Source organism: Thunnus maccoyii, chromosome 17, assembly GCF_910596095.1.
Source record: "Thunnus maccoyii chromosome 17, fThuMac1.1, whole genome shotgun sequence".
NCBI lineage: Eukaryota > Metazoa > Chordata > Actinopteri > Scombriformes > Scombridae > Thunnus > Thunnus maccoyii.
The window spans coordinates 22,154,312-22,181,686 of NC_056549.1; the positions used below are offsets into that span (position 1 = coordinate 22,154,312).

At 38.3% G+C, this 27,375-nt stretch overlaps 1 protein-coding gene across 4 annotated transcripts in view; it reads left to right on the forward strand.

Moving 5' to 3' along the window:
- Nucleotides 1–26,816, forward strand: part of lama2 (laminin, alpha 2) — a 206,596-nt gene extending 179,780 nt beyond the window's left edge. For 2 of the 4 annotated variants that reach the window (XM_042389960.1, XM_042389961.1), the window contains 23 exons: nucleotides 1,250–1,409; nucleotides 1,510–1,634; nucleotides 1,881–2,043; nucleotides 3,004–3,148; nucleotides 3,431–3,569; nucleotides 4,080–4,091; nucleotides 4,726–4,846; nucleotides 6,092–6,247; nucleotides 6,976–7,029; nucleotides 10,991–11,142; nucleotides 11,257–11,433; nucleotides 13,554–13,719; nucleotides 15,829–15,909; nucleotides 20,137–20,249; nucleotides 21,768–21,861; nucleotides 22,288–22,383; nucleotides 22,999–23,079; nucleotides 23,237–23,314; nucleotides 23,555–23,633; nucleotides 23,779–23,910; nucleotides 25,193–25,323; nucleotides 25,503–25,722; nucleotides 25,916–26,816. In XM_042389960.1, coding sequence (XP_042245894.1) covers nucleotides 1,250–1,409; nucleotides 1,510–1,634; nucleotides 1,881–2,043; nucleotides 3,004–3,148; nucleotides 3,431–3,569; nucleotides 4,080–4,091; nucleotides 4,726–4,846; nucleotides 6,092–6,247; nucleotides 6,976–7,029; nucleotides 10,991–11,142; nucleotides 11,257–11,433; nucleotides 13,554–13,719; nucleotides 15,829–15,909; nucleotides 20,137–20,249; nucleotides 21,768–21,861; nucleotides 22,288–22,383; nucleotides 22,999–23,079; nucleotides 23,237–23,314; nucleotides 23,555–23,633; nucleotides 23,779–23,910; nucleotides 25,193–25,323; nucleotides 25,503–25,722; nucleotides 25,916–26,076 — 2,836 coding nt within the window. In that variant the 3' untranslated portion in view covers nucleotides 26,077–26,816. The remainder of the gene's footprint in view (nucleotides 1–1,249; nucleotides 1,410–1,509; nucleotides 1,635–1,880; nucleotides 2,044–3,003; nucleotides 3,149–3,430; nucleotides 3,570–4,079; nucleotides 4,092–4,725; nucleotides 4,847–6,091; nucleotides 6,248–6,975; nucleotides 7,030–10,990; nucleotides 11,143–11,256; nucleotides 11,434–13,553; nucleotides 13,720–15,828; nucleotides 15,910–20,136; nucleotides 20,250–21,767; nucleotides 21,862–22,287; nucleotides 22,384–22,998; nucleotides 23,080–23,236; nucleotides 23,315–23,554; nucleotides 23,634–23,778; nucleotides 23,911–25,192; nucleotides 25,324–25,502; nucleotides 25,723–25,915) is intronic. The other 2 variants (XM_042389962.1, XM_042389963.1) reach the window with 1 other exon arrangement.
- Nucleotides 26,817–27,375: the final 559 nt, after the last annotated feature.

The window sequence follows — 27,375 nt, forward strand, 5'->3', positions numbered from 1 at the left end:
TGTGCACACACATACATGCTTTTTGTTTCTCAGAGACATACGCATCTACTGTTTGTCATTCAAACATGCATCAAAAGCTAACATTGATGTTAGCTACATTTCATCTTAGAAAAACATGAATGTTGAGAAGCATTATCAGGATACACACACAAACTGTTACATTATATTCAGACATACAAACACACACATACGCAAATTGGATTAGCACTCGTTGAAAGTGGCATCATGAAAGAGATCCAATGTAGAGCAAACATCTAAATACACAGATGCACACTAGCTCCACTCTATGATAGACATCAGCAACTTATAAGTAAAAAGCAGACACACAGGTTCATCATATGTTTATGTTCAAAATTTGACATAAAAAGCATCATTTGTTTTATAAACTCTTGAGTATATATATATTTTGAGCTAGAGAAGGAAGGAGAAACACTGAGATACAGCACAACACTGTCTAAACAGTAAGAATGAGTATACATTTTAAGTTTTAAAATGTGTTAAAAGAGATCCAATTTAACTGGAGGTGTGCTTCTTATGTAATAGTAAGGAGCAGCATATGCTACTATATGGGTGTGGAGCACTGACTGGTTGATATTAGTTATTTCAATATTGACCTGATGTATTCGCCTTGCACTCACTGTAACCTAATGTAATCGACAACAACCAATGCTAATAGTAAAAATAAGGAAACCTAACAACCACAGGACATCATTTCATTCATGCTGCTTAGGAAAAGATTGTTTTTTCACTTGGGAAATCAAGAGTTTACAGCCTTGACAGCCCGTGGCACATCATTACACAGATACAGTGTAATCCTGCCGGTCCAGTTTTTCTCTGTGAAAGCTGAGGTGGTGCTGTATATAGACCATCCAACACAAGACCCATTCACACCAAGCAGACGTCCCACCTGCACCATGTCTTTCCATTTGAGAGATTTCCCAAAGGTGTTTTCCAAGGGGATCACACAGACTATCAGTCTTGAAAATGTTCCCCCACACGATACAGACATGCAGTTTCTGCTTTGGAAATGAACTCAAGGTGGGAGATTAATTGCACTGTAAAGCTCAGAGGTCCCACTGCTACAAACTGGTTCCACAATGCACTTTCTATCATTCATCTTTTGCACCAAGAGTTCATAAAAGCTGATTTCAAGTGACTCCAATATGTTCAGTCATAAATGTCTTCCAGGAAATATGGATTGGCAAACAAAATAACTTCCTCCCCTTGCTCTGTCTTTCTCGCTTTCCAGTAATGGGTTGAATGGTACCATATCAGTATATCCTCTGGAAGGCTCTATGGCTGGTATGATGCCGAACCCGGCCAGTGCCAACTCGCCCACGGCCTACACCATCCTGGACGTAGACCAGAACGCCTACCTGTTTGTGGGAGGAATACTCGGCACTGTCAAGGTATCTGTCTGTCTCTCTGGTTCTGCATAACAACATCAAAAATCTGTCTGTCTCTCTTTCTCTTTTCCCCCATCATTATTTTTCTCTCTCTGTCTTTTAGAAAGCAGATGCTGTAAGAACAACAACATTCACAGGGTGCATGGGGGAGACCTTCTTGGATAGTAAACCTATTGGATTGTGGAACTACAGAGAGAGACATGGAGACTGTAAAGGATGTGTTGTGAGGTATGCAAATATACAGTTAAAGTTTTAATATTTTTCATAAAATGTAAATTTGTTTCTCCTATTATGCCACATCCCTGAGATGAAAAACAGTTCCGTAGTCAATCAGTTTTCTTGTGGATGTCTTTTGATATTCAAGAGGCCACTTCATCATCTTTTCATTCTATTCTATGTGGCATTTCAAACTCACTTGTGAGTTGAATAGAAAACAGCCGTATTAAAGTGGGCTACCTTCCCTGTGTTTGTTAGCCCCCAGCGTTCAGATAGTGAGGGGACTGTCCAGCTGGATGGTGAAGGCTACGCCGCAGTGGGCCGACCCACGAGGTGGAACCCCAATGTTTCCACTGTTACCTTCAAGTTCCGAACTTTCTCCTCCGAAGCTCTGCTCATGTATCTGGCTACTGAAGATATGGTATGTATGTAGAGTAACCCTATGTATGTAAAGGATAACCCCAAGGTAAAGATCATGGTTGACAGTCAGGGCAAACAATGATTTAGTTGTGTAAATTATGTGTTTTAGATTTTTGTACGTCTTTACTTAGACAGATTTAGAATTGGTAAACAAAATGATTTTAGTACAATAAACAAAAAATGTGCAGGACACAGATTTTTGTAGTTTTAAAAGGTGGGTTATTACTCACCCACAAACTGCAAAAGAACAAAGAAATCATAATTAATAACTAAATTGGACACTAAAAGAAGTCAACAAAACAGAATTGAACTCAACTCAAAATATTATAATAAGGTATGATAATATTATTAATATATTTGGTTCTGTTATCTTTACAAGTTGAAGATAACAAAACCTAAGTGTTGGCAGCACAAAATTAACTAAATGTGTCTGCTCCATCTAGAAATTATGTATGTGAAAATACTAATAAAACTCTAAATAAAAATAACAAATAAACACTAATTCTAAATAGAGAAAGCAGAATCAAAGTGAGGGTGAGTGGACATGATATTACCCACAATATTAGTCTGCTGATGTGGCCGTGGGTGCGGCCATCACAGTTTACAAAGTTAATATATTGTATACTGATTGTGTGCAAAATTTTGCTCACTAACTGTGCCAATGAAATAAGCTTTTATAATAAGATTTTAAAATAAAGGACCACAATGTGTTGTTGTAATCTGAAACCTCATAACTCTAAATTATTATGTTGTAATATTCAGCCTTTTGGATAATCAAACCTTCTCAACCCCTGGTATAAACTCATGAATACATTACACTAAAAATATGTTTTACCTAGCTCTTGAAATGTTCAAATCTTGGGAGATACACATTTTTCAACTTATTGCTACTGAATACAGTTATTGGGCTTTAAATGTCAGTACCTCACAACACTTTCTCCTCGGCTGTTGATCTCTATAGAAGGACTTTATGTCCCTGGAGCTGTCAGAGGGCAAGGTGAAGGTGAACTGTGACCTCGGGTCAGGGGTTGGTAGTGCCATATCAGCTAACCGCCACAATGATGGACGCTGGAAATCCCTTACCATGTCACGGAACAAGAAACAAGGTACAGAACAACAGCAGACAAACGGAAAGTCACATGTTTTAATGACTAAAAGGAGCAGTGATGAGAGAGGGGAGAAGTAAATGAGCTAAACTAGCTCATTAAACTCAAAGTCAGACTTGATCAGACCAGAACAGACTCTATAACATTGTACTAGTGGGATCCAAACTTCATCAAACAATTGACAAGACCTGACTAGACTATCATGGAATCAACTGTGCAAAACCATACTATTTCTTTCTGCCTGTTCAATTATTATATATGTCTCTGTAACTGTTTATAAAGCCACGGTGACCGTAGTGGACATTGACAGCGGTGCTGAGGAGAAGCTAGTGGCCATATCTCCGGGTTCAGCTACTGGTCTGAACCTCAAGGAAAACCAGAAGATCTATTTTGGAGGGCTCCCTACCATTGGAAACTACAGGTGCACACACACTGCAGTGTTCATTTAAGTCTCACATATGTGTATTAATTGCAAAGAAGGCCATAACATGTATTGCATAATTTATTCATTTTGTTTTCACAGTGAAGGGAGAATATTGAATTTTTTTTGAAAATTAATAAATAATGATATTAAACAAACACTTTTTTTCAAATTTAATTGCTGATCAAGTACAATGAGCCTCTTCACAACCAATTATAATTTTCATACCTTCTAGTTTAGTATGTCATTAAAACACTGCGTGTGTCAGCAGGTTAAATGGTTGATGGACTGTGAAAACACCAGGGACAATGACGGAAATAAGTCCAGGACTTTATCATTCTATCCTTGACAAAGTCTGATATGTTGTATTTTAAAATACATTCATGTTGTCAGTAAACCTAAACCTACAGTAAAGGTTGAGTAGAAAAAACGCTTTTTGTTTAGATGAGTCATTAGTTAAAGATGTTTGTGAATGTGCTAATTCTTTAATATCATGTTTTGTCTTAACAGCAAGAGAGCCAGGTAAATAAATAAATAAATATACAAATGTCATAATCAGATATATTGTAAATTCAACTGTCCACGGCCCTCTGCATGAGGCTAGCCACATTGATGCTAGAGCACTGTATAGCTCACGCTCGATGCGTATGTTTGTATCTCGGCTGGCAACTGAAGGCTCCTGCTCCTCCACACAGCGGCTTGAAATCATTCACTCTATCCTTCAGTAATCTGAATGTGGTGTTTGTCTGTTCAGCAACATTTAGGTGGAATTTCTGACATTTATGATTTTGTCTTACAGGCATAATTGTCATAATCACATTCAAAATTGTATTTTTGATGCAGAGTGTCGCTACCAATTTTGCATAGCACTGCAAACAGCGTTTTGCAGAGCTACAAAAATAAAGCCCTAACTCACTGAAAATAGTTACAAAAGGTGCATTATGCTGCTAAAAACGTGTTCACTGTGGACAGGACAAACACCATGTTCAGATTATTCTTGTTGTTGATGCTCAGATGTCACCTTGCTTCTGGAACAGCTTCTTTACTGCAGTTTTTTTTTATATTATGTTACACCGCTGAGAGACAGGAAAGTCTGCAGAGTTTGTGATTTCTTCAGTTTTATATTGTCTCTGCTAAAATGCTCATGTCTTTATAGGTCAGAGATCACTCTGAAGCGTTATGCTGGCTGTCTTCGGGAGATTGAAGTGTCCAGAACTCCTTATAATCTCCTCAGTAGTTCAGATTATAATGGGGTCACTAAAGGATGTAATGTAGAGGTAAGAGTGTCCACTTAGCTGTAGGTTTATAGATGTACAGTGTATTTATATACATTTATGTACTGTACTGTCAATACACTATATAGTCCATTACAAATTCATATTACATTAGTGTTAGTAGAGCATTTAACTTATGTAAAACTGACTATCTAGTCCAGTATTAGTAATGTACAGATATGTTGAAACCTTCCTGTATAATAGCTTTCAGATTGTGTATTTATGGTGTTATCTGCTCTGCTGCTTTTTAAGTGGTTTATCATTTTGATATGTGTCTGTGTGCAAGTGTCACAATGTGATTGAATAGAAGATGTGTGTGTGAAGATGTGTACATGGAAAATGAAAATCTAACATACAGGTATGAATAGTTATGAGTTATTAAAAGCTCTAGACATGTTAAACCTGAGGAACTTCTTCTTCTGGTTTTCCCCTAGCTTGACCCTGCCTCTTTTACTTTTCCCACTTTAGTTTGCCTCTTTCTATCTCATTTTACATTCACTTCCTGATTTTTTAATAAATGTGTTTATTAAGGAAATAAAACTGGCTTTGTGTAACACATAAAATAGAAAGATGCCGAAAGTGTGAGAAAGAGTGAAGGTCAGAAATGCAATGACCAATTCAAACTGTCTTAATTTTTCCATGTACACAAAAAAGAGTGTTTACCTATTTATCAGTGCAACCCCAATATACCCCATATACACATTTCTCAATTTCCTTTTATATACATGCCATACGTGTACATACATGTTTTCCTCTAAGTTACACAACCACACATACACTTGCACTGAATCGACAAAGGAGTTCTCAAAGCCATACAAGGCATTCATCGTGATTTCTATACACCAGTCCCATTCAATTATACAAACATGCTGCCATGCTTACAGTGTGTATAAAGAGTATATGAAGGATTAGAAAGGCGCAGGGTTGAGTGTGTGCAGAGTGAAGGTCTTTCTATTCCTCTGTTTTCTCTTCCTCCCCCAACCACTCTGCTATGCTACAAAGATGAAAGTTTGTGTGTGTGTGTCTGTGTGTGTCTGTGTGTCACTTTACAACCACAGTTAAAGTAATAAGAGGTGGATGACATATTTTTAATCATTTAAACTCAGCTATTTTTTCCCCCTTTTTTTTACTTTTCAGATCATTTTTTTATTTTTCCATTTGAAAGTGATTTGTAAAGGACAACAAATGATCTAATCATTAATGTGAGTTAAAATGCATGTAAACAGCTATTTCATCTTTCTCTCATAGAACCTGCACACAGTCAGTTTCTCTAAGCCGGGATATGTGGAGCTTGGTGGCCTGTCGCTGGCGATCAACACTGAGATCAGCCTGTCGTTCAGCACTCTGGAAGACACGGGGACCATACTGTTGGCAGTTGGCGGCGTTCCACCAGTCAGCCAGCAGGTTCAGTGTCATCACTTTTTTTTTTCATTTAAACTGTGACTCACTTCCCTACTATATACTACTGTACACTAATTTGAAGCAGGTTTTGTGTTTGGGTTTATTTTACTGGTCCGTAGTTTCCTGATAATTTCCAAATAATTTTAGGAAGTTTCCTGGAGAGAATTATGTAATGTGATACTAAATATAAGAAAAATAGTATGAAAACGTTACTCTTTACACTGTATATGTTGAATTATATGCTGGCCTGTAGAAAAATGGCACGTTTGCAGTGCACTGACTAGAAGACTCTCTAGGTTACACTAGTAACACTAGTTAATTGAACTCAATTAATTGTAAGTGGACCAATTAAACACTGTCTCTATTTTCACTATAATTAGTACCAAATTACATACTTGTTGTTCTTTCACAAAACTTTCTTGAATATTATTAGAAAATTGTTGGAAAACTACAGACCTAATATAAAATGTTAACAAATTTAAGTATACTCAGAAAATTTAGTATGCAGACAACTAAATGTGTTAACAGCAGACCTCTGGCACAACAAGGTATTAGACAGTGTTGATTCTGCAGGCTATTTGTTGTAGATAGTACTTGGTTGTATAATTTATTTTCAAGGGAAAATTCCTTAGAAGTGATATTCATGTACCAATCACATTTTAGGAAACTAAGCAACCAATAAAATAAAGAACATTTATTCTCCCTTTTTTCTAAAAACCTTTCCATCACAGGTCCGGAACAAAAACCTCCCCAGCTCCAAGAGGAGACGCAGACAGTCAGGAGAGGTGGGTTCAACACACACACACACACACACACACACACACACACACACACACACACACACACACACACACACACATTCATGTTCACCCAAATTCAGCACCCCTTTCCCTAAGTGACTGACGTTTTCATAAGTGCATATTAATGAGATTTGCATTTGTTGGCAACTAGACTAATTGGATTGTATTTTATCTAAATCTCACACACACTCACACAGAAATGCCCATTCAAAGATGCAGACAAGTACACAGATACATGCACACATAGCATCTGTGTAGTAGCTGCCTTAGCTTTTAGCTGACCACACAAACACACACACACACACACACACACACACACACACACACACACACACACATACATGCACACAGGCACCCTTTCTCTAAGTGAATGAAGTTTCCATGAGTGCATATTAATGAGATTTGAGTTTGTTGGCAACTATGCTGATTAGATTGTCTTACAGCTAAACACACACACACACACACACACACAGACACCCATGCAGACACACATGCACGCACTCACACAAACACACACACACACACACTTGAAGTCTCTGTCCTTTGAGTACCAATACTGCCCTCTTTTATCCTAATCACTGATAAATAAATAAAACTGTAATTTTATCTCTACTGGAAACACAGTGTGTTTGGTGTGTAATTAGTAGTTTGCATTAGATGCAGTCATATTTGCAGGCATATGTGTGTATGTCTGTGTAAATGCATGTATGGGTATCTGTGTCTATATTTGTGTATGTGGGTGCATGTGTGTTTTAGCATAATGTGTATCAGTGTTTGTGTGTGCCTCATTTAATGTGAGCGTGCTGCTCACATGAATGCAAAATTAAATGTGTGTCTATGTTTATGCGTGTGTGTATATATGTGTGCGTGTGTGTGTGAGAGAGAGGACAGAGGGTTACCTCTGGCTTATCCATCATTACTGGTTGTTGGACGCATAAATCTATTTTTACTAACTATGCTGGCAGGCTGTGTGTGTGTGTGTGTGTGTATGTATGTGTGTGTGTGTGTGTGTGTGTGTGTGTGTGTGTGTGTGTGTGTGCGTGTGTGTGAGTGTGTAGTAAGGTTAAGCGAGGTTAAAAACACCATCAACTCAACTTGGCCCTGACTAATGGATGTTTTAGAGAGGGACAGAGAAACGGAGAGAGAGAGAAGGGGACAGGAGACAAAGGATGGAGGGATAGGAGAGGGAGATTTAGAGGTGAAAGGAAGGATAGAGGAGAAAGCAGAGAAATAATACAAGGGCAGAGGAGAACAGAAGAAAGAGAGGAGAAAAATTTAAAGATGGGGACAGTTGATATTAGACAGAGAGGAGAGATGTAAAGAAGAGAAGGAGAGAGGAAGAGCCTTTGAGCAAACCAAGGGAAGGAGAGATAAAAGAGAGTCTAGTTAGGAGAGGGGAAAACAAAATGTAAGAGAGGGGAAACAATAAGTCTGTTATAAAAAAGAGACTGAGATATGAGCCAAAAGGAGAGAATGAGGACAGAAGATGAAAATATATCTGATTTGACTAAAATACAGTATAAGATATTCACAAAAGAAGCGTTCGGTGTCATCAAAAGATGATCAGCAAGAGCTGCCCACACCTTACTGTACCTCGTAAACCTAAACCTCTGACTGAAACAGTAGATTTTCCTAGAGATATTCACATCATATGGGATCAAATGAGATATCGATTCTTATTATCAATTAATCTCCAGATTATTTTCTCAATTAATCAATGAACGTTTGGTTAAAGCATCAGAAAGTAGAAAAAATGATCATCACCCATACCCCAGGTTTACAATCAGCAGTACAAAATCCAAACATAATCAGTATTCACATTTTAGAAGCTGGTAGCAATACATTTTTTGTGCCATCTTATCGGTTATCAAAATTGTTGCAGATTAATTTTCTGCTGATTGACTCATTGATTAATTGACTCATCCTTTTAGTTGATGGTTTAGGTGATGTAACTGATATCAATGTTAATGTACGGTAACAATGTACCAAACTCCTTCAAAAGTATAATGGTAAACATAAAATGCTCTTATGAATTAATGAAGGGCTGCTAAATCTTAACAGACTTTCGGGCTCTGTTTGTTGTGCCATGTTGAAAAGTGGAATTACTCAACAAAAGCGTATACATAAAACATCAAGTTTCTAGAAGCTCCAAGGTATGCTTTTACAAAGCATTTTTACAAAGAAGACGTTAAATTGGTTCATAAATATTAGAGAATGACCCTCAATTAGCTGTCTGCACCAACCTGTCAGCATTCTGTAAAGATCTTAGTTCAGTTACAGACACAGACACCGAACCCAAAGCCAAAATATGATAATATAATTATAAACTCCAAAAGCTGGAAGATTTAAATTATTAAAGGTTTCAGAAGAGTGTTGCTGTATGTGTGTGTGTTGCTTTTGTATAAATGTTGATTTTTTTTTTGTTGTGAATACAGGTAAGTGCATGTATAGGTTTTTTTTTCTGTGTATTTGGTTTCATGGTTGTCTGTCTACATGTGTCTGTACTTCTATGTGTGTGTCTGTGTGTATCTTTGCTTCAGTGCATAATGAGTTCATCTGTGGTAGTCTGCCTTTGTCTCAATGTGTGACATGTGTCTTCGTCTGTGCACCTGTGTGTGTGTGTGTGTGTGTGCGCATGTGCATGCCTTTATATCTGTGTGTGTGTGCAAGACGCCGCAGCGAGAGGCATGTTGTAGCTACATCTCAGTTCAATTTGTCCCCGACCTCAAATTGAAATTCCATTTTCAGGTGGTAAATTGTCTCCCACTTCGCCCTCTGGCACACAGTGAATTAAAATTCAAATTAGCCTGACCCTGCACCACTGCTCTCTAGCACCTCTCTGTCTGTCTCCCTCTTTCTCTCTCTCCCCATCTCTATCTCTCTCGCTGTTTTGCTCTCTGCCCTCTCATCTCTTCCCCCTATTATCCTCTCCTCTCTGTTCCTCTCATCTCTTGTTATCCTTTCCTCCTTGCTCTCCTCTCCTCTCCACTACTCTCCTACTTCTCTTATTTCCTCCCAATTTCTCTCTATATACCCCCATATATCCCCCTTCTCTTCTCCCCTTTCCCCTTTCCCTTTTCTCTGCTCTTTAATCCCCAGTCTCCTCTCCCTTATGTGTTTCTTTTCTCCTCCCTTCACTTCTCATCTGTTGGTTTTGTCCCCATGTCCTTCCTTTCTCCTCCTCTCCTGTTCCTGACAAACATTTAACAAATGGCTGCATGCCGGAGATGGACAAGTTTAATCTAAAGTGACGACTACCAAGGGCAACTAAACATTCATTTGAAACATCTATCTGCTAGTGTTCTGGTATATTTTAGAATCTGGATGTATCAATCCAATTAATTTATTTTTTAATAGTATCATGTTGGTCTCATTTATGGTTGTAAAAGGTTCTTGGCTTCCAGGATGTAATCTTTTATATGATTCTTATTGGAATTTTTTTTCATGATTTTATATCCTACAGTACAGCTGAGAATGATGGGAACTTAATCAGTTTTTCAGATATTTGGTCATAAACCAAAGTATTGGACAAATAAAAATCCTCTTGGAACCATGAATGTTAAGTATATGTTGAGATATTGCATTTTATAGGTGAAAACCTTGAACTTCTTCGAGCTTCGTCAAGCTGCATGGGGCTTTAACATTAATGCAGGCTTTTGTATCAACATCTGTGTCAAAATGTTTGCTGGGAACTCTTCATTTCCTTTAAATCCTCAAATCTTTCTGTATAATTGGCTATTTATAGTGTATAATTTATCAGGCAGTAATGCTAGATGAATTGCCTTTATAGGTCTTGGTATAAGGTTGAAATTCAAAGCCCTTCTCTTACACATCCAACTGAACATTTTCTTTTCCATTTCATCTCATCTCCCCACTCCTGTGCCCTGAGAGTAGTTTGGATGTACAGATTTTCACAGCTAATAAAGTTTATCTCCAACTCCTGCAGCCCTACCTCTCAGTCATGCTGAGCAAAGGCTCTCTGGAGGTTTTGGTGTTTACTGGCAGTCACAGTCCACGCCGTGTCATCAGACTACCTGAGCAAGGCATCCTGAATGATGGGAGAGAGCACTCACTGCGCATCGAAAGACTACCTGGCAGGTTAGTGTTCAGTCTGTGTTTATGCTTCCTACCTGTGCAACACTAATTTTTATATATGTTGAAGAATTTTTACTCCATATAATCCATTTTTTGTGTGTTTTTTTTTTTTACCAGATCGTTTGCAGTTCAGGTAGATGAGGAGGCCAAGAGGGAGGCGGCGCTTCCCAACGACCAGCCAATAAGCTTGCAGCGTATCTTCCTTGGTGGCATTCCTGCAGAAGTAGAGCAGACATCCAACAGAGCCAATGTCCCATTCCAGGGATGTATATGGAACCTCATGGTCAACAGTGTGTACGTACTATCTAGTTAATATATATATATAGCCAGATGTCTAGTTACTGGATCAGAGAGCTAAAGTCAGCTTTTTCTTGAACCTGAAATACTGTTTTAGTGAGCAGATTGGATCAGTCTACTTTTTTATGGCTGGATCACATCCAAAACAAATTCTAATGACCATGTGACCCCGCTCACTTCCTTTAATGAAGATCTAATAGCAATGCAAAGAGATTATTTGATTTTGATTTTAACATCACATACTTTGTTGTGATCTGATCATATCAAAAAGAATTAGAAATAACTAGTACTCTTTTTTGTTTGTTTGTTTTGATTGATCTATAGCGTAATATGGTTCTAACATCACAAGATGAATTTGGGGCAAAAGCACAGAGTCAGCTTTTGATTTTGGTTATTTCTTGGTGTCCACCATATTAAAACACTGACACAGGCAAAACTGACCAATTCACTTCACTTCAGTTTCTCATATAGTGGACTCATATTTTCACCTTAAACCTTCTGTATCAAACCCAAACAGGGTAGCTTTTGCGTGCCACCCTAACGATCACTCTGTAATGTTTACTGGCAGTGGATGATAGGGCTAATTTTGACCTCATACACTGTTAGGTTAAAGCGTAGTTAATATGATTGCTGGAGGTCATGATGATGGTGATGATGATGATAAAGCCAGTGTCTCTTTCTGCCTGAACAGCAGTAATAGAGCTGTCCAAAATCATAAACATACTCATAACTCAAATTACACCCCTGTCTCATCTTTGAGTGTTTGTTTGTGCCTGTTTGTCCATCTCTCAACTCATTTCACTCCTATATCCCACCACATTGATTCTGTAACTTCTACCTAATATACACCTATCTATCTATTGATCCTTCATACTGTTGGTCTGTGTGTGTTTTATGTGTGGTTATTTTCATTAAGCACCTACAATGCTGAAACTGGATTTGTATAATACTGAATGTATATTGGTGCGTTGATTTACCTCAATTCACTCTTATTTAATTTCCTTTTCCCAGCACCTTTACATGAGTTTACTATTGTAATAGGAACCTTGTAAGTGCTATGTGGCCCTGACCCTGGACCTTCTTGAGGTTTATTCAGACTGACTGTGAAACGAATTTGAGAGGCAATGTGATTGCATTCAAAGTCAATGAAAAGATGCAAATTCACAGGAAAATATTCAAATTCACTCTAGGCGTCTGTGCAAATTGAAAATGTCTTACTTAAGTGAAAAATTTCCCTTATCCTGAAGCTTTATGCCTATACTACATGTACCTATAGATGCAAAAGAGAGAGAAAGGAGGGAAAATGGAGGAAAACAACAGAAAGAATTGGGGTTCCTGGTATATTTTTGAGATCAAGCCGAGTCTGAGGTGTAACATGCACGCACTGCACACACAGTTGTTGTGTATGTTACAGATAACGTCTTTACAGTCGGTGCATTGGCTTTATGCTCGAGGTGGAAATTACGATCACTTTGCTGAGTTGAATTGTTTTTTTCTGTTCGGTTGAAAGAATTGTTGCCGTTGACTATGTAGTTCATTCACTTTTTTCTAAGCTAAATGATTGCATTGCCATTCATAATGCTGTGCGGTTACAGGACTGATGGTAAAGGTTTCACTTATGAAGCCAGTGCATTCTGTTCAAATTGTTACGTTGAATTAAATACTAACTACAGTAGGCCTATATAAGTACTCTTTATGATATTAACAACACAGCAGCAGAGGTATTGCATTATGATTGTTTCTGTGGCTTTCGCTGTGTTAAAGTAGCCTTTAACTGGGGAGCTGTTAATGGTGCGGTCTGTCATCAGTTAGTGGAGCTCCAGTACTAAAGCTACTAAATTGGTCGGTGACAACAATGATTCAGTACAGTCAGTTCAGCCTGAAGATTCAGTGAAGATTCGTAGGAACATGTACTGGAGACATCTACTGAAAGCAGCAAATTAGCACATCAGTCATGCTCATAAAGTGAGGTGAAAATGTACTTACACCTTAACAATTTCCTGTAATTTCAGTCAAGTTAAAATTAAAATTGTCAGTGTCAGCTAAATTTAAATAATATATATTAATAATAATAAATATAAAGTCATCTTAAACCCAATTGCTTGTCCATCTCACAGTGTCTCAGATTTCTCCCAACCCGTGTCCTTTGAGAACGCTGAAATTGGCCAGTGCCCGAACCTCGCCCCACCGCCACCCCCACATCCTCTGCCGATAGAGGAGGAGCCTGAGTCGAAACCAAGCAGTCCTCCACTGACCCCTGCCCCTGTCACACCACCTCCTGCTGTAAGTAGCTCAAATTAACACACATATACACAGACATACATACATCAGGCATACTCTTCATCTTTAATATTACATTTTTCAACAGAGGGTGTATGAGAAATGATGCATATGTGAATAAATGAGGGATGTTCATATTATACCAGAGGTTTCTATTAACATAATTGCCCTTACTTCCGTTTAAGCAGACTATTTTAAACTGTTGGCACATACAAACAGATTCACATGGAGAAACCATGTATGCACAAACACATAGAAACAGAAAAAATGCAGTAAAAACAAGAACATATTCAAATATGCACACATATACAAAAGAGCACACATGTCCTACTCCACCACATTCTTTTATTTTTTTCTGATTATTACTCACATATACACACACAAACACACACCTATTTCTGAGGGATGAAATGCAGCCATGGCCTCGCTGTGTTAGCTTAGCGCTTCATCACACAGCAGTTGTACAGCCCATTAACTCTTCTTTATGTTCCCTTTAGCCTTGAGACACTAAACTCCACCTCTGGCAGGCTGTGATACAGTGCAGAGCCTCTGCGCTATGCTAGGCTAACTGTGCATGCCATTTATGCTTTATGAGCCCCAAGGAGCCAAAACACCCTCAGCCAACATTTAGCCACTATGCTAAGAGGCTGGCAGGCAGTGAGTCATTCGTTTCATACCCTTAGCATTGGGATAGGGAAGATATATTTCATATATTAAATATATTATAGGTCTTACAGCAGTCATAGGTTATCAACTGCCCAGTTACCTGCTAAACTACACCTCTAAAAGAACATTGATCATGAAGCACAGAGCCAATGAGCTATGTCAGCTTAGCTATAACTCTGTGGCTTGTTGCTTTATTAGCTGTAAGTTCATCTGCTTTATGATATAGACTGCAGGCTCTGAGAAGCCATAGGTCTTTGAGCCCCCATCTACATGTTCGCTGAAGATGAAGGTAGTTTGTTCGCCATATTTCAGACCATCTGCTGTAATAGTCTTTATAATTCATATTTTGTTAGTTGGGTGTTTTGTTTATATTGAATTTGTTGACCCTCAAACAGTTGCAACAAATTGCAATACCTGTACGAGTAAATGTCTCACTTCATGACTTCATAGGAAAAGAGAATATATTTTTTAAAAGATTTAAGTCTTTGGAAGACATGGCCTTAAACAGTTTGCAGATTATACAGAACTAAAGTCCCTTCTGGGTGAGCTTCTGTTCCACTGGCCTCCGTTCTCAAGTGTATTTTTGTGTCTTTCTTTGATCTTTATGAAAGGCTGAAACATGATACAAATTTTGATGATATTCTAAGCTACTTGGGCATCTATCAGTACAATTTGAACTCTTTGTAATTCGACAAAATGTACATTTTATTTATGTTTAGACAAGTATGACTCACGGTAATTAGGCAGTTAATATAGTTTTTTTTTTCCATGTTTAGCAGTGTGGTCAATATTTTTGTGTTTTCATTAATCAATTTGGGTAGCAGAGCTTGGATATTAACATGTGTTTCATTATCATTACCTAACAGCTTTGTCATTATGCCATTTTTATGATTATATGGCACAATGTTACACAGTACATTTTCAATTCTGTTTTGAAAGGGTTGTGTTGCAGCGCCATGTGACAGAGCTCTGCACTCAGGTCATGTTGCTCTGATTGACGACATCATGACAACTGCCTCTAATTAGCCTTTTAAATCACAGCTCGCTAATTTCCTCCAGCCTGCTGAAATCAGACAGTAACAAAGTATAACTTAGAATAGATTCTGAATTTTTGATACTGAGAAAACAAGAAACAGACTTTAACTTATAGTTTGCTTGTCCAGAGGTAACATAATCTAGAACTTTTACATGTATTCAGGTCTGAAAAGCGAGGAGAACCACTTTTACCAAAAATGCATTCAAATTAGTAATTATGCTTCGCTTCAGTTCAGGAAGTCTTAAGGTTTCTCCACTACTTCATAACCTCTGAGCTTTCATCTTCATTACATCACTGCCTGGCTGTAGCTGATTGGAGGGCTATGTGCTTGTCATAAATATTGCTCCCATTCTTGCTTTGTGGCTGCCATTAATGCCCTTCCTTCCCACTACCTGACTGCTGACCTGCAGGAGGCCACTCCCCCTGCCGCTGCTACACCCACTGCTGCTGTAGCCCCGCCCACTGTTGAGCAGGAGCCCAGCAGTGACACGGTATACACACATTCACACACACACACACACACACACACACACACACACACATACACACAGACACACAGACACACAGAGACACGCTATGGGTTCATGAGCAATCAATGTCTGTCACCTCAGATGTGTCTGACTTGCTCTCTCCATTTACCTTTATGTTTTCTACAAATTAATCAAATACAGTTAGAATTAAAACCTGCATTTTTTGCCACTTAGAAGCAAAAACAAGCTGTAAACACAACACTGATATTTGTGGGGCTTTTAAGCTGATTAGCAAACAGTTGCTCATTTAAACATCTAGCAGATATGGATCAACATAGTCATTCAAACAGTAAAGTTGCAGGTCGTAAAATCAAAACAAGTTGAAAGACGAGCTGAAAGATGCTGAAAGACGTAGTCTTTTGATCTATTATTTATCTAAAAATATTGATTATGGCAGCAATAAGGACAATAGAAGTCTGATGATGCCAATCCTGGTTGGAACAGATTTTCTTGTTCTAAAGCAATTTTGAAATATTTTATCACATGCACAGAAGTGTCTCATATGCATTTCCCTTGGAGTCAATTAATACTTTTGTTTTGGATTCCTGTCTTCTATTAAATGTGTATTTCTTCTTTTCTATTTTTACCTGTTTTCACTGGCAAAAGGCAGTTGAATAAAGGTTTCCAACATCTACCCACTCCTCATTTGTAGCATTGCTGATTTGTGAGTGGCTCAGCGCAACCACAGTCTTAAAGTGGTGGCCACTGACCAGCTTTAGTTGAGCAGCTTGGGGGTTAAGTGCTTTGCCCAAGAGCCCTTGACATTAGTTATTGAGAGAAGAGAGGAGCCTGCTCGTTTGGTGCTCTTATGTTGAGGTGTTGTAACAGGCCACTCAGTTACTACATCATAGCTATAGTTACCAGGTAATAGTTTGAATCTGACTCCTGGGGATATTGATGCAGTTGTATCTAAAGCAAACGGGTGCACTTCATCTGCACTGAGGTTTAGTTTGATGCTTTGCCTCAAAGAAATATCAATTTATGTATTTCCCAAAAACAAAGTTAGGAAAAAAGGCACTGCAGAGGGCAAAAACAGTAACAGAATCACATCATGTGTCTTTTGGGTAAATTTGCAGTTGTAAAGTTGTTGCATTTATGTACATAATTAGTTGACATCAGCTTTTATGGTTTCATTTCAAAGAACATGGTTTGAAACCCTATTTAGTGATGTAATGACCACTGACATACAGTTTAACCAACACTACAATTTTTGAACGGATCCTCTCTGGAGTAATAAGACATTTTGGGCTAAAGCTACCAAAGGCTTTAAGTGGACTCCTGGTCTCTGCACAGGCTCGTATTCTCTTATACACACACACACACTTATACAAAATCCCGACTTAATGACTTCACATTCTATTGGTGTGACCTCCAACCAAAGACCAGCCACTCTGAATGGAAGACCGTCTTCCTATTGTTAGCTTAATGGAAAGAAGCAGAGGGGATGAGAGAAAGGGAGTGAAGAAGAGGAGGATGAAAGAGGCTAGAAGAGAGGGCACAGCCATTGAGGAAGAGGAGGAAAGAGGGGAGAGTCTTTCTGAACAGAGCGGCGCCCGTCTTTTGTTGGCTTAATTGAAAGACGAAGGAGAGGAAGCCAAGAGAAGAATGAAAGGGGAGAGGGAAGGAGAGAGAGCTTCTAAGCAAGTGACGTCTCCCTTTTGTTAGATAGGGGGAGAGTGAGAAAGAGAAAAAAGGGAAGGTTGAGGAGGAGGAGTGGATATAAGGACAGAGCATGATAAGAGGTGAGTGTCAGGCGTAACAAAGCAAGGTCACGGTGTGGGAAATGTCTTCACTTGAAAGAGAACAAGAGACGAGATAAAGACACACATACACACAGAAGCTCAGTCGTCTCAGATCCTCTCTCTCTCTCTCTCTCTCTCTCTCTCTCTCTCTCCCTAACTTTGTCTCACACTCACACTGGAGGTATGGCAAAGCAGCTTTGTTACTTAATAGGAGATGTATTCAAGAGAGCAAATGAGAAAGCCTTTGGAAGGAGATAGCAGAAGAGATTGGAGGAAAAGAGGGAAGAGGAGAGGAAAGTGAAGGAAATGGGATAAGAGCAGGTGAGGACAGGTGGAGACAAACAGTGGAGCAAGTGGTAAAAGCTCAGATGGTGAAGGAGTAGAGAACAGGGAGGGAAAGTAGAGGATGGGAGAAGAGGAGGAGGACGCAAAAGAAGTCTAGAGAAGAGAAGCTGGAGAACAGTTGGACTGAGAAATGAGAAGAAGAGGGAGATAGGACAGTGTGATATGAACAGAGAGTGGAAAAGGAGTGGGTAGGAAGTGAAGGAAAGATGATGAGAAAAGAGGAGAAGGATGAAGGGAGGATAAGATGGGAGGAGAGGAGATGCGGCATGGTGCAAAAAGGCAGAGAAGCAGGAGAAGAGGAGGTTGAAAGGAGAACATTTTAAAAAGTGGTGAAAGGGGGGAAAGTAGGAGGCTTCAAAAAATGCTGTGGGAGTGGAGGACAACAGAAGAAACAGAATTGGTCGGAGAGAACACAACAGGAGAGAGAAGTATTGTAAATTAGGAGACGTGGAGGAAGAGTAGGGAGGATACAACAGGATAAAAAACATGGAAGAAGGTAAAAGAAGCTGGAACAGAGGAAAAAGGAGAGAAAAATAGAGAATGAGAGCATCAGAAGGGGATGGAAGAGGAGGAAGATACAAAAGGAGACAGAAGAATGGAATAAGAGAAAAGGGAGGATAGGAGAATAAATAAATACCAGAGTTCTTCAGATGAGAAAAGGGAAGGTAGAGGAGTTAGGTGATGAGAAAGGGATAACACAGGAAAGTAAACAGGAAAAGGAATTACACGGTAAGCTGAGGAAAGGGACAAAAAGATGAGATAGTAGTTTCTGGGGATAAAAGCAAAAAGAGAAGAGATAAGAGTAGGAGAGGAGAAATAAAGAAGACATAAGATAGAAGGAAACAAGGAAGAGAGGGAGACGGGATGAGATTGGAAAAAAACGAGAGGACAGTAAAAAAGGAGCAAAGAATAGTTGAGCTCACAGGAGCAGAAGATGAAGATTTAAAAGGATACAGGAGAGGGGAAGAGAGGAGTTGAGGGAACAAAGCAGAAAAGGTAGAATAGACACATTTTGAAAGAAGAACAGGGCAGGAAAGTGAGAGTAGAAGAGAAAAAAATGTGAGGAAGTGAGATGAAAGGAGAAGTAAGAATAAAGGAATGGAGAGGAGAAGAAAGTAGCAGATGGGGGACAGGAGGGAGACATAAAATGAGAGAAGAGTGGATAAGATGAAGATGAGAATGGGGAGGAGGAATGGAGGCATGGAGAAGAAAGCAGAAAGAAAACTGCAGGAGAAAGAGTAAAAAGAAAATAGAAACAGAGTAGTAGAAGTCATAAATAAGTTGGCTTTACATATATTACAACACTGACACCTTCTGGTCAGTAGCAGAACTGCACCCTATAATAAGAGGTTCAGTAATACTCTGATAATACTCTGTAACCACTTGTTTACCCACCTGCCAAGAAAAAATCCTAATCAAATAGAAATCAGACTTTACTGTTGTGATGTTTCGTGCAGATAAAAAGAAAATATGGACAGGATTTATGAGAGTCAAACTGTGGGAGGGTCTAGTCATTTGAAAACCATGTCAGCCAAATCTACCTCGGCAGTAACTGATTTGAGGCGATAGAGAACAAAGAAACACTGATGAAAGATGATTGTAATGAAACAGATTTTAAAATTCCACTTGCTGTGACTTGATGGCACCGTCTGAAATATTCAGCATGTTAATCTGCAGTATATGCAGTTCAGTAAAATGGATTTAACCCATGTTCAATATTCTCTCAGGGCTGAAATATTTTTTATTAATATATACATGTACAGTAGTGTAGTATATATTGTATAGTTTTGTTTTAAATTAAAAAGTAACATATATTTTTGCATTGCATGAGACCCCACTTAAACATAAACATGAATTTCATCTTCTTTGTGGACTTGTAAACTATTTTTTAACTCTACATTTACTTGTTTTATATAAAGAAATGTTTGATGACCCATTGTGACCGACCAGCCCTTCAGGTTCCTGCAGATCAGAGGCAGAAACCCTATTAGTGTGACTGACATGTTTCGTCCAGGTGTTAAGATTCCTGTTGACAAGACGCGATAGGAGCAGTGTGGTGAAACCCTGTCAGTATAACTGACATATTATGTCCAATCTCCAGGATTCATGTGCGTCAGCTGTGGCCCCGACGGCGCTCGAGAAGGCCCATCAGTTTGGACTGACCAGGAACAGCCACATGAGCTTCGCCTTTGATGACACCAAAGTCAGAGAGAGGTTTGCATTTGGAATAAATAATAATTTTATTGTTCAAATTGATTTACTTTACTTTCAGCACAGTGCACACAATCCTTCTTGTTCTGGTATCTACACAGTACAACCTATATAACATCTACCACGGGTAACAGTATAACTGTGAAAACATTTCCAAATATATAAATACTGCCAAGTAAGTCTTCACTGTGTGCACACATGAGCTACATGCCTGCTGCATGTACACATACTCAACACAGCAAACTGTGACCCATGTGTGGGTGTGTGTAAGTCTGTTCCTCACACTATAGAGCGCAGTTTTAAATAAATAAAAGAAATCAGAGGTGAGTGAGTGCTAGTTTGGACAGGATAACATGTATACCAGGTCAAAATCCAGGGAAAAATCCTCTATAAATAACAGCGTGTGGTGAAGATGTTGTTGACTTGACCGACCCTGAGAACAACTTCTCTGTTCCACAAACAACAGTAACAGCTGCAAATGCAACTAAAAGTTTAGGGCTGTTACTGCCATTTAGTCTTTGAATTGTCAGAAAATAGTGAAAAATGCTGTTATAATTTCCCACAGCCCAAGGAGTCGTATTAAAATGTCTCTATACTGACCGACAGTCCAAAACCAAAAGATATGCAGTTAACTGTCATAAATGACACAGAAAAGCATCAAATCTTAATATTTGAGAAGCTGGAATCAATGATTTTTTTTGCCATTTTTGCTTGGAAAATGGCAAAAATGATGAATCAATTATCAAAATATTTGCAGATTAATTTTCTATCGATTGACTAACTGTTTCAGCTCAAAAAAGTTAGAAAGATAATGGGTGTATATCTGCTTAGTAGTTATTCCTTTAAGTCTATAAACAAGGTAATGGTTTGTGTGCATTTTATGTATTGATCTTTATTCATGGATGATCAAATAAGTGATCAGGATCTTACCCAAGAACTTTTGGGAAAGCTGTTTTGGGATGAAGATCTGTAACAGTAATTTCCTGAACATGGTCTTTAAGCAGTAGAACAGCCTGACATCCAAATCAAAATGTATCTTCCTTTATTCTGTGTATCTGTCAGTACTTTAAGAACTTGATCAATTGTCAAGATAGGCGCCTGACTCACTTAAAACTGCAATTTGTCTTCAGTGCTGGTTACTGTAATAGTCTATGCTATGCTCTACTAAACATAAATAATTTGATGTGAACATTTGGCTGGGAAAATGTACTTAAATAAGTTAATTGCAATGTTATTCAAGTGAAAAGACATTTTCAGGCATCCAAATCAACAGCCAAACTCTTTGATGATGAATTAACTGCATCATTTGGCAGAACAAATGTTATTAGTTTTACACAAAATTGCTATTCATGTTGAAATGCTGTGCGAGCCCAGTATTCTGATATAAATGTCGAGCATCACACAAATACACGGTAGAGTGCCTTTTTAGAACTGATTTACCAGGCCTTTATCAAATGTTTTATTAGTATTATTGTATATGCTATTGTTGTAATCAAAGATCTTTATGTATGTGTGATTCAGGTTAATATTGGAGTTTGAGCTGAGAACTAAAGAGGAGTCTGGACTTGTTCTCTACATGGCAAGAATCAACCATGCTGACTTTGTTGCCATACAGGTATCCATTTACTGCACTCACTTTCTGTTTTTTTTTTCATGCCTCTAGTAGTTGCACAGTTTAACCAAAGTTACTTCTCTATATCTTAAAGTACAGCCTTTGACTCTTTTCTCAAGCTGCCATTGACAGAAACTCTAAAAGCTTCAAGTTATGTTTGCATCATAAGAGCAGCGCCCTCTTATGCTGCAACACAGGCGAGCAGATTTCCTGCCAAATCAGATCCCATGAATACTTTATCAAGAAACAGAAATACTGGAACTTTAACATTTTGAAGGGTGGTGTTTTATTTCTTTTACATCTTCTCCAACATTCTGTAGTCTATTACACCAAGGACATCATCTTCAGGGAAAAGGCCATAGAGGCTAATATTAACCGTGTTTGCTTGTAATCCCTTCCTCATCCCTTCATCTCTCTCTCTCCCTGCAGATCAAGGACGGACAGGTGTGTCTGGGTTATGATCTTGGTCATGGAAACATATCTGGCTGTGTGCCCTTCTCCATCAATGATGGGAATTGGCACAAGGTATGACAGCTCTTCAGTCATTCATTTATGGTTGTGCTCGTATGAGAGATTTTCCGTTTGTTCAGTCATTCACTAAATTATAACAACTCAATTTATTTTAGATAATTTAAGTAATTATCAAATATGTATTCTGTACGTCCCTTGAAAGTGAAGGAAACATCTAAACACTTTTAGAAAAATATCCTTTAAAAAGTCCTGTCTCTACTGACCTGTACTATGTGTTTTTTTCCCTTTTGCTTCTGTGTATGCATATGAATATCACATAAGAACAGGTGTTTATTAGCAGGTTTACAGTAGTTATTATTTACTGATGTTTTTAGAGTTTAATGGCAATTATTAGGTCTTCTCTTTATTTGTGACCATCTATTTTGAATAGGTTATTTACAGAAAGTTTTATCACAGGTTCCTTTCTTTCTGCACCTTTAACATCAGGCCTTAAAGACTCATTCATCTCAGGAAACACCTACTTTCTAGTAGCAGTAACCACTTTGTCACATTGTTAATAAGCCTTAAATCATGCATTTAAAAATGTATGAAGGCAACACTTGTCTGTCTTCTCTGTTGATGCTGTGTCCATTTCTTTTTAATCGTTTTATTCTTTTTCTGTCCTGTCAGATCCGTGTGACTCGTAACAAGCAGAGAGGTGTACTCATGGTTGATGGACGATACACTAAACAGATGATCAGTCCCAAGAAGGTACAAGCATTTATTTTCTCTTAACTGTGTGTATCAACTTTGTCACTTATGAAATTTTCTTTTTAACTTCGGGGTCCAAGTAGTACACTTCTGACAGACAGCATGACACTGAAACCTTTTTATGTTGCATTAATACATCGTCTTCTCTTCTTACCAGGCGGACCTGTTAGACGTGGTGGGAATGCTGTATGTTGGTGGATTACCAAAAAATTATACCACCAAGAGGATAGGACCGGTAAACAAAAAACACACACACAGAGTACATATTTTAAAGTAACAAGTCTTTGTATTTCAACACAGGATGCTATATTTCAGTTTGGTGGTTCAGTTCATTTCTCAGAATCTGTGACATCAGTCAAAATGTTTTACAGTTACTCTTGCACACTCTTCTCACTCATGTGGAGAGACTGGCTGAAACCAGTAATATAATTTTAAAATGTCCATCAATCAACAAACTTTTATTCACTGTTCCTAGATTCTCTACAGTATCAATGGATGCATCCGTAACTTGAAGATGGTGGGAGGTCCTGTAAGCACTAAGGCAGCTGCTACAGGTAATAGATTTTTATTGCATTTCCGATGCATATGTTACATTTTACACACATGTAACTATCAATAAGTGGGTTACAACTGTCATTTGTGTGTTGTTTTTTTTTACATAGAAGGCATTTCATGTTTACCACCTTCCTCTTTGTCTAGGTCGTTCTGAGGCTGTCATTGAGGACTTTAAGCTAAACATGGCTACACCAACTTCCAGTCACATGGTGGGAACATGCTTTGCCGCTACTGAGACAGGAACCTATTTTGACGGCACTGGCTTCCTGAAAGCAGGTGAGATGAGAGGTCCACAGGAAAACAGCTGAAAATAAAAATTAAGATTTGGTAAAAAAAAAAAGAAAAGAAATGAATACAAATATTTGTGCTTAGGAGGAAAATAAACTCACAAATATAATTACAAATTGTTGGGAGACTGATCTTATTGTCACAATAACCAAGAAACTACAATCTACAGTAGGCTGGCTGCAGAGGACACGTCTCCCATCACCCTGAGATAGTTTTAACATCTAAACAGCACATACTGCAAGTCAGACATGCAAGCAGAGATATCAACACAGATATTGAAAAACAATGGATAAATGGCTGAAAAGAGCCAGCCTCTGCCACCTGTTGTAGTAGAACATTTTTAATTTTCCCAAACTAACTGGAAAAAGTGACCAAGCCTGAACATATACAATTCCAGGGTAATTGTGCCTTCTAAGCAAAACAAATCTTGATGAACATGTGTGTTGTCAATGAAGCGGTAGTGACAAGGCCGTGGGAGTAAGTCTGTCTTAAAACAGTCAGGTTCCCAAATTAACACTGAAACATGTTTTTCCTGCTGTAATCATTCCTCCTGTTCATACTGGCCATTAAGAGATCCATTCATAATGCACTTTAAATGTAAGACGATGGGGGACAGAATCCACAAGCCTTCTGTGCAAAAATGTATTTAAAAGTTAATTTGAAGCTAATATGAAGCTTCAGCTGTCCAAATTAGTCAAATAATGTCAGTAGCTTTTCAAAATGTTAGTGCCAAATCCATCTTTTTAATACAACCTTCCACTGCAGCTTAACAAGAAAACACTTTCTGTCAAGGGAATATTTTACTAAGACTAACTGTGGAAGATATCCACTTTATTTGATTAACTCAGGCTGCTGAAACCTGATTATCTTCAGATAAACTTTTCAATGCATTTTTGCTCAAAACAAAGACCGTGGATTTTGTCCTCCATCACTTACATGGTAAGCGCGTTTGGAGAGGTTCTTTTAATAGCCAGTATGAACAGGAGGAATGATTACAGCGAACAAAACCTGTTTCAATGTTATATGAAATATAATATAATATGGGCACCTGACTATTGTTTGAAGACAGACTTGGAAAAACTGTGAACCTATCCTTAAATGTACTGTAGCAACCTCCCACAAACTATCTAGGAACACTTCAGCAAAAATCTAATCCAAGCTGGATTTTGTTTGGCCATATTGTACAAGTGCAGTTAATTGTTTTCAACCAATTGACTGTTTTCCTGTTGCAAATGTTAAAAATAATCTCTTACTGCATCTCTGTCTCTAGTCTCCACCTACAGAGTGGGTCTAGATGTGTCGATAGCACTGGAGTTCCGAACCAGTCGAACCAATGGAGTGCTGTTGGCCATCAGTAACCAAGGCAATGATGGACTGGGACTAGAGATCGTCCAGGGCAAGGTGATTAATCTAGTGTAATTGCATAATACATTAGTATATACAGTATCTAGGTACAATATGTGTACCAAAGTACACATTTTTTACAATTTGACAGAACAAGACAGGTGACCTCCTGATACAGGAGTGGCTAGATATAGATTCAAGACGAAAAACCTAAAATCTTCCTTTCTCCCTTCCAGCTACTTTTCCACGTTGACAATGGAGCTGGACGAATAACAGCGGAGCACATGCCTGAGGGAGAGGGCTTCTGTGATGGCCAGTGGCACTCCGTCACTGCCAAAAAGCTCCGCCACCGGCTGGAGCTAGTGGTCGATGAGAAGCAAAGCCAAGCAGAGAGTCCCAACGCACGATCCAACACCTGCGACACCAACGACCCCATCTACGTTGGAGGATATCCTGGTATGGCTATAAAATACTTACACAAACACATCTACATTTCATACGCATAGCATTGTACTCTGTTCTGGCAAGCGCTGCTGTAAAAAACACGTACTGAAAACAGAAACTAAACATTACTGCACATGGGAGTCGCATGTCATGACACATACACTTCTGTGATGGGAGATGTGAAAGTTTTATATCTCTTTCTCAGCTGGAGTTCGTCAGGCAGCTCTCTCAACCAGCACTTCCTTCAGAGGTTGTATGAGGAACCTGAAGATCACCAAAGCCTCTAAGATCATGGATGTGCAGTTCAACAAGGCTCTGGAGATCAAAGGAGTCCAGCCTCTCTCCTGTCCTGCTGTAGCTGCCTAATTGGTACCATTGAGCCTCCCCCCTTTATTGTCCCCCTTAATACCTCTGTAAGGAGCCACACAGGTCCATAAAGTGTAGAAATCTTGGTCTTTGAAGCTGGACTGGGTACAATGTTTATATAACAATAATTCCATCATATCCACCTGAAGTTTGACAAAATTAATTTTCCTGTCAGGTGTGGTCACTGGCTAGGATCTCAGGTTGTATTCATTCTGTAGTAAAATATAAACTTTTAAAAAGAAATTTGCAAATTTCAAACATTCGGGTCTTGTTCTTGCTGCCATTAGGGGATACCAACATGCAAAGTTGCACTGTGCAGTTTTCAAAGTGCAAGATATATAAAATAACTGTCAAAAACATTTTTTTTTTTTTTTTGCAGTTAACTCTTGAAATTCACCCTCACATTTTCAGCATGAGACCCTGACTTTATGTGCAGTGTAAGGCTCTGGTCAATAAATCTATAATGGCTACTAACTGAGGTCTCTAAGTGTTTTACAATGTGTTTTATAGTACTGTGGTTACAGTTGTTCACAGTATTCAAACTAATTATTCTTTAGGTTATGTGTGTGATTATGTGAAGATTAAATCAACTTTTCTTGTGCCTCTTGAAGAGATGAAACTGGGCATGTTGAGCCCTTCAATCACATTATTCTTTTCTGGAAAAGAATGAGAAAAGTTACAATTTATATATCTATGTGAATTTTCTATATTTTTCCTTCATAAACCTTGTTCCCTGAAAATTGGTTGAGAAAGGCTGAATCATTTCTCCACTAATGTCCACTCTTATTATTCTTAAAGGAATAATTCACACAGAAATGAACATTGTGTAGTCATTACCTTATCACCCAAATCAGATCAAATAGAGCACTTTAAGTTTTAAAAAAAAAGACCAAAAAGAACAATAAAAGCAGCTAAAGACAAAACAGCTTAGGTCTAGTAAAAGTATTATTTAATTAAACTAATTAATGTCATTAAATCTTAGCGATTGCATGAAGACCACATTGAACTTGAATAACTCAGTGATGTGAGTAAATTGTTGAGAGTAGATTTGTTACAGAGAAAGCCAAACAGAAACTGTGCCAGTTAACAACAGTAGCTGTGTGTTATATTGACAATGCTGAACTTTCAACAGATATGGTGGTGATTAGATAAAGGGACATTCTTGGGTGTAATATTCCTTTAATATTTTACAATTTATTATCCTTAGTTTGAATTGGAATAATTTGATACTTTCACACAAGCTGGATCTTGAATTACTTGTTAATGTAAGAAAATGTTAATGACAAAATTGAAAAGTAC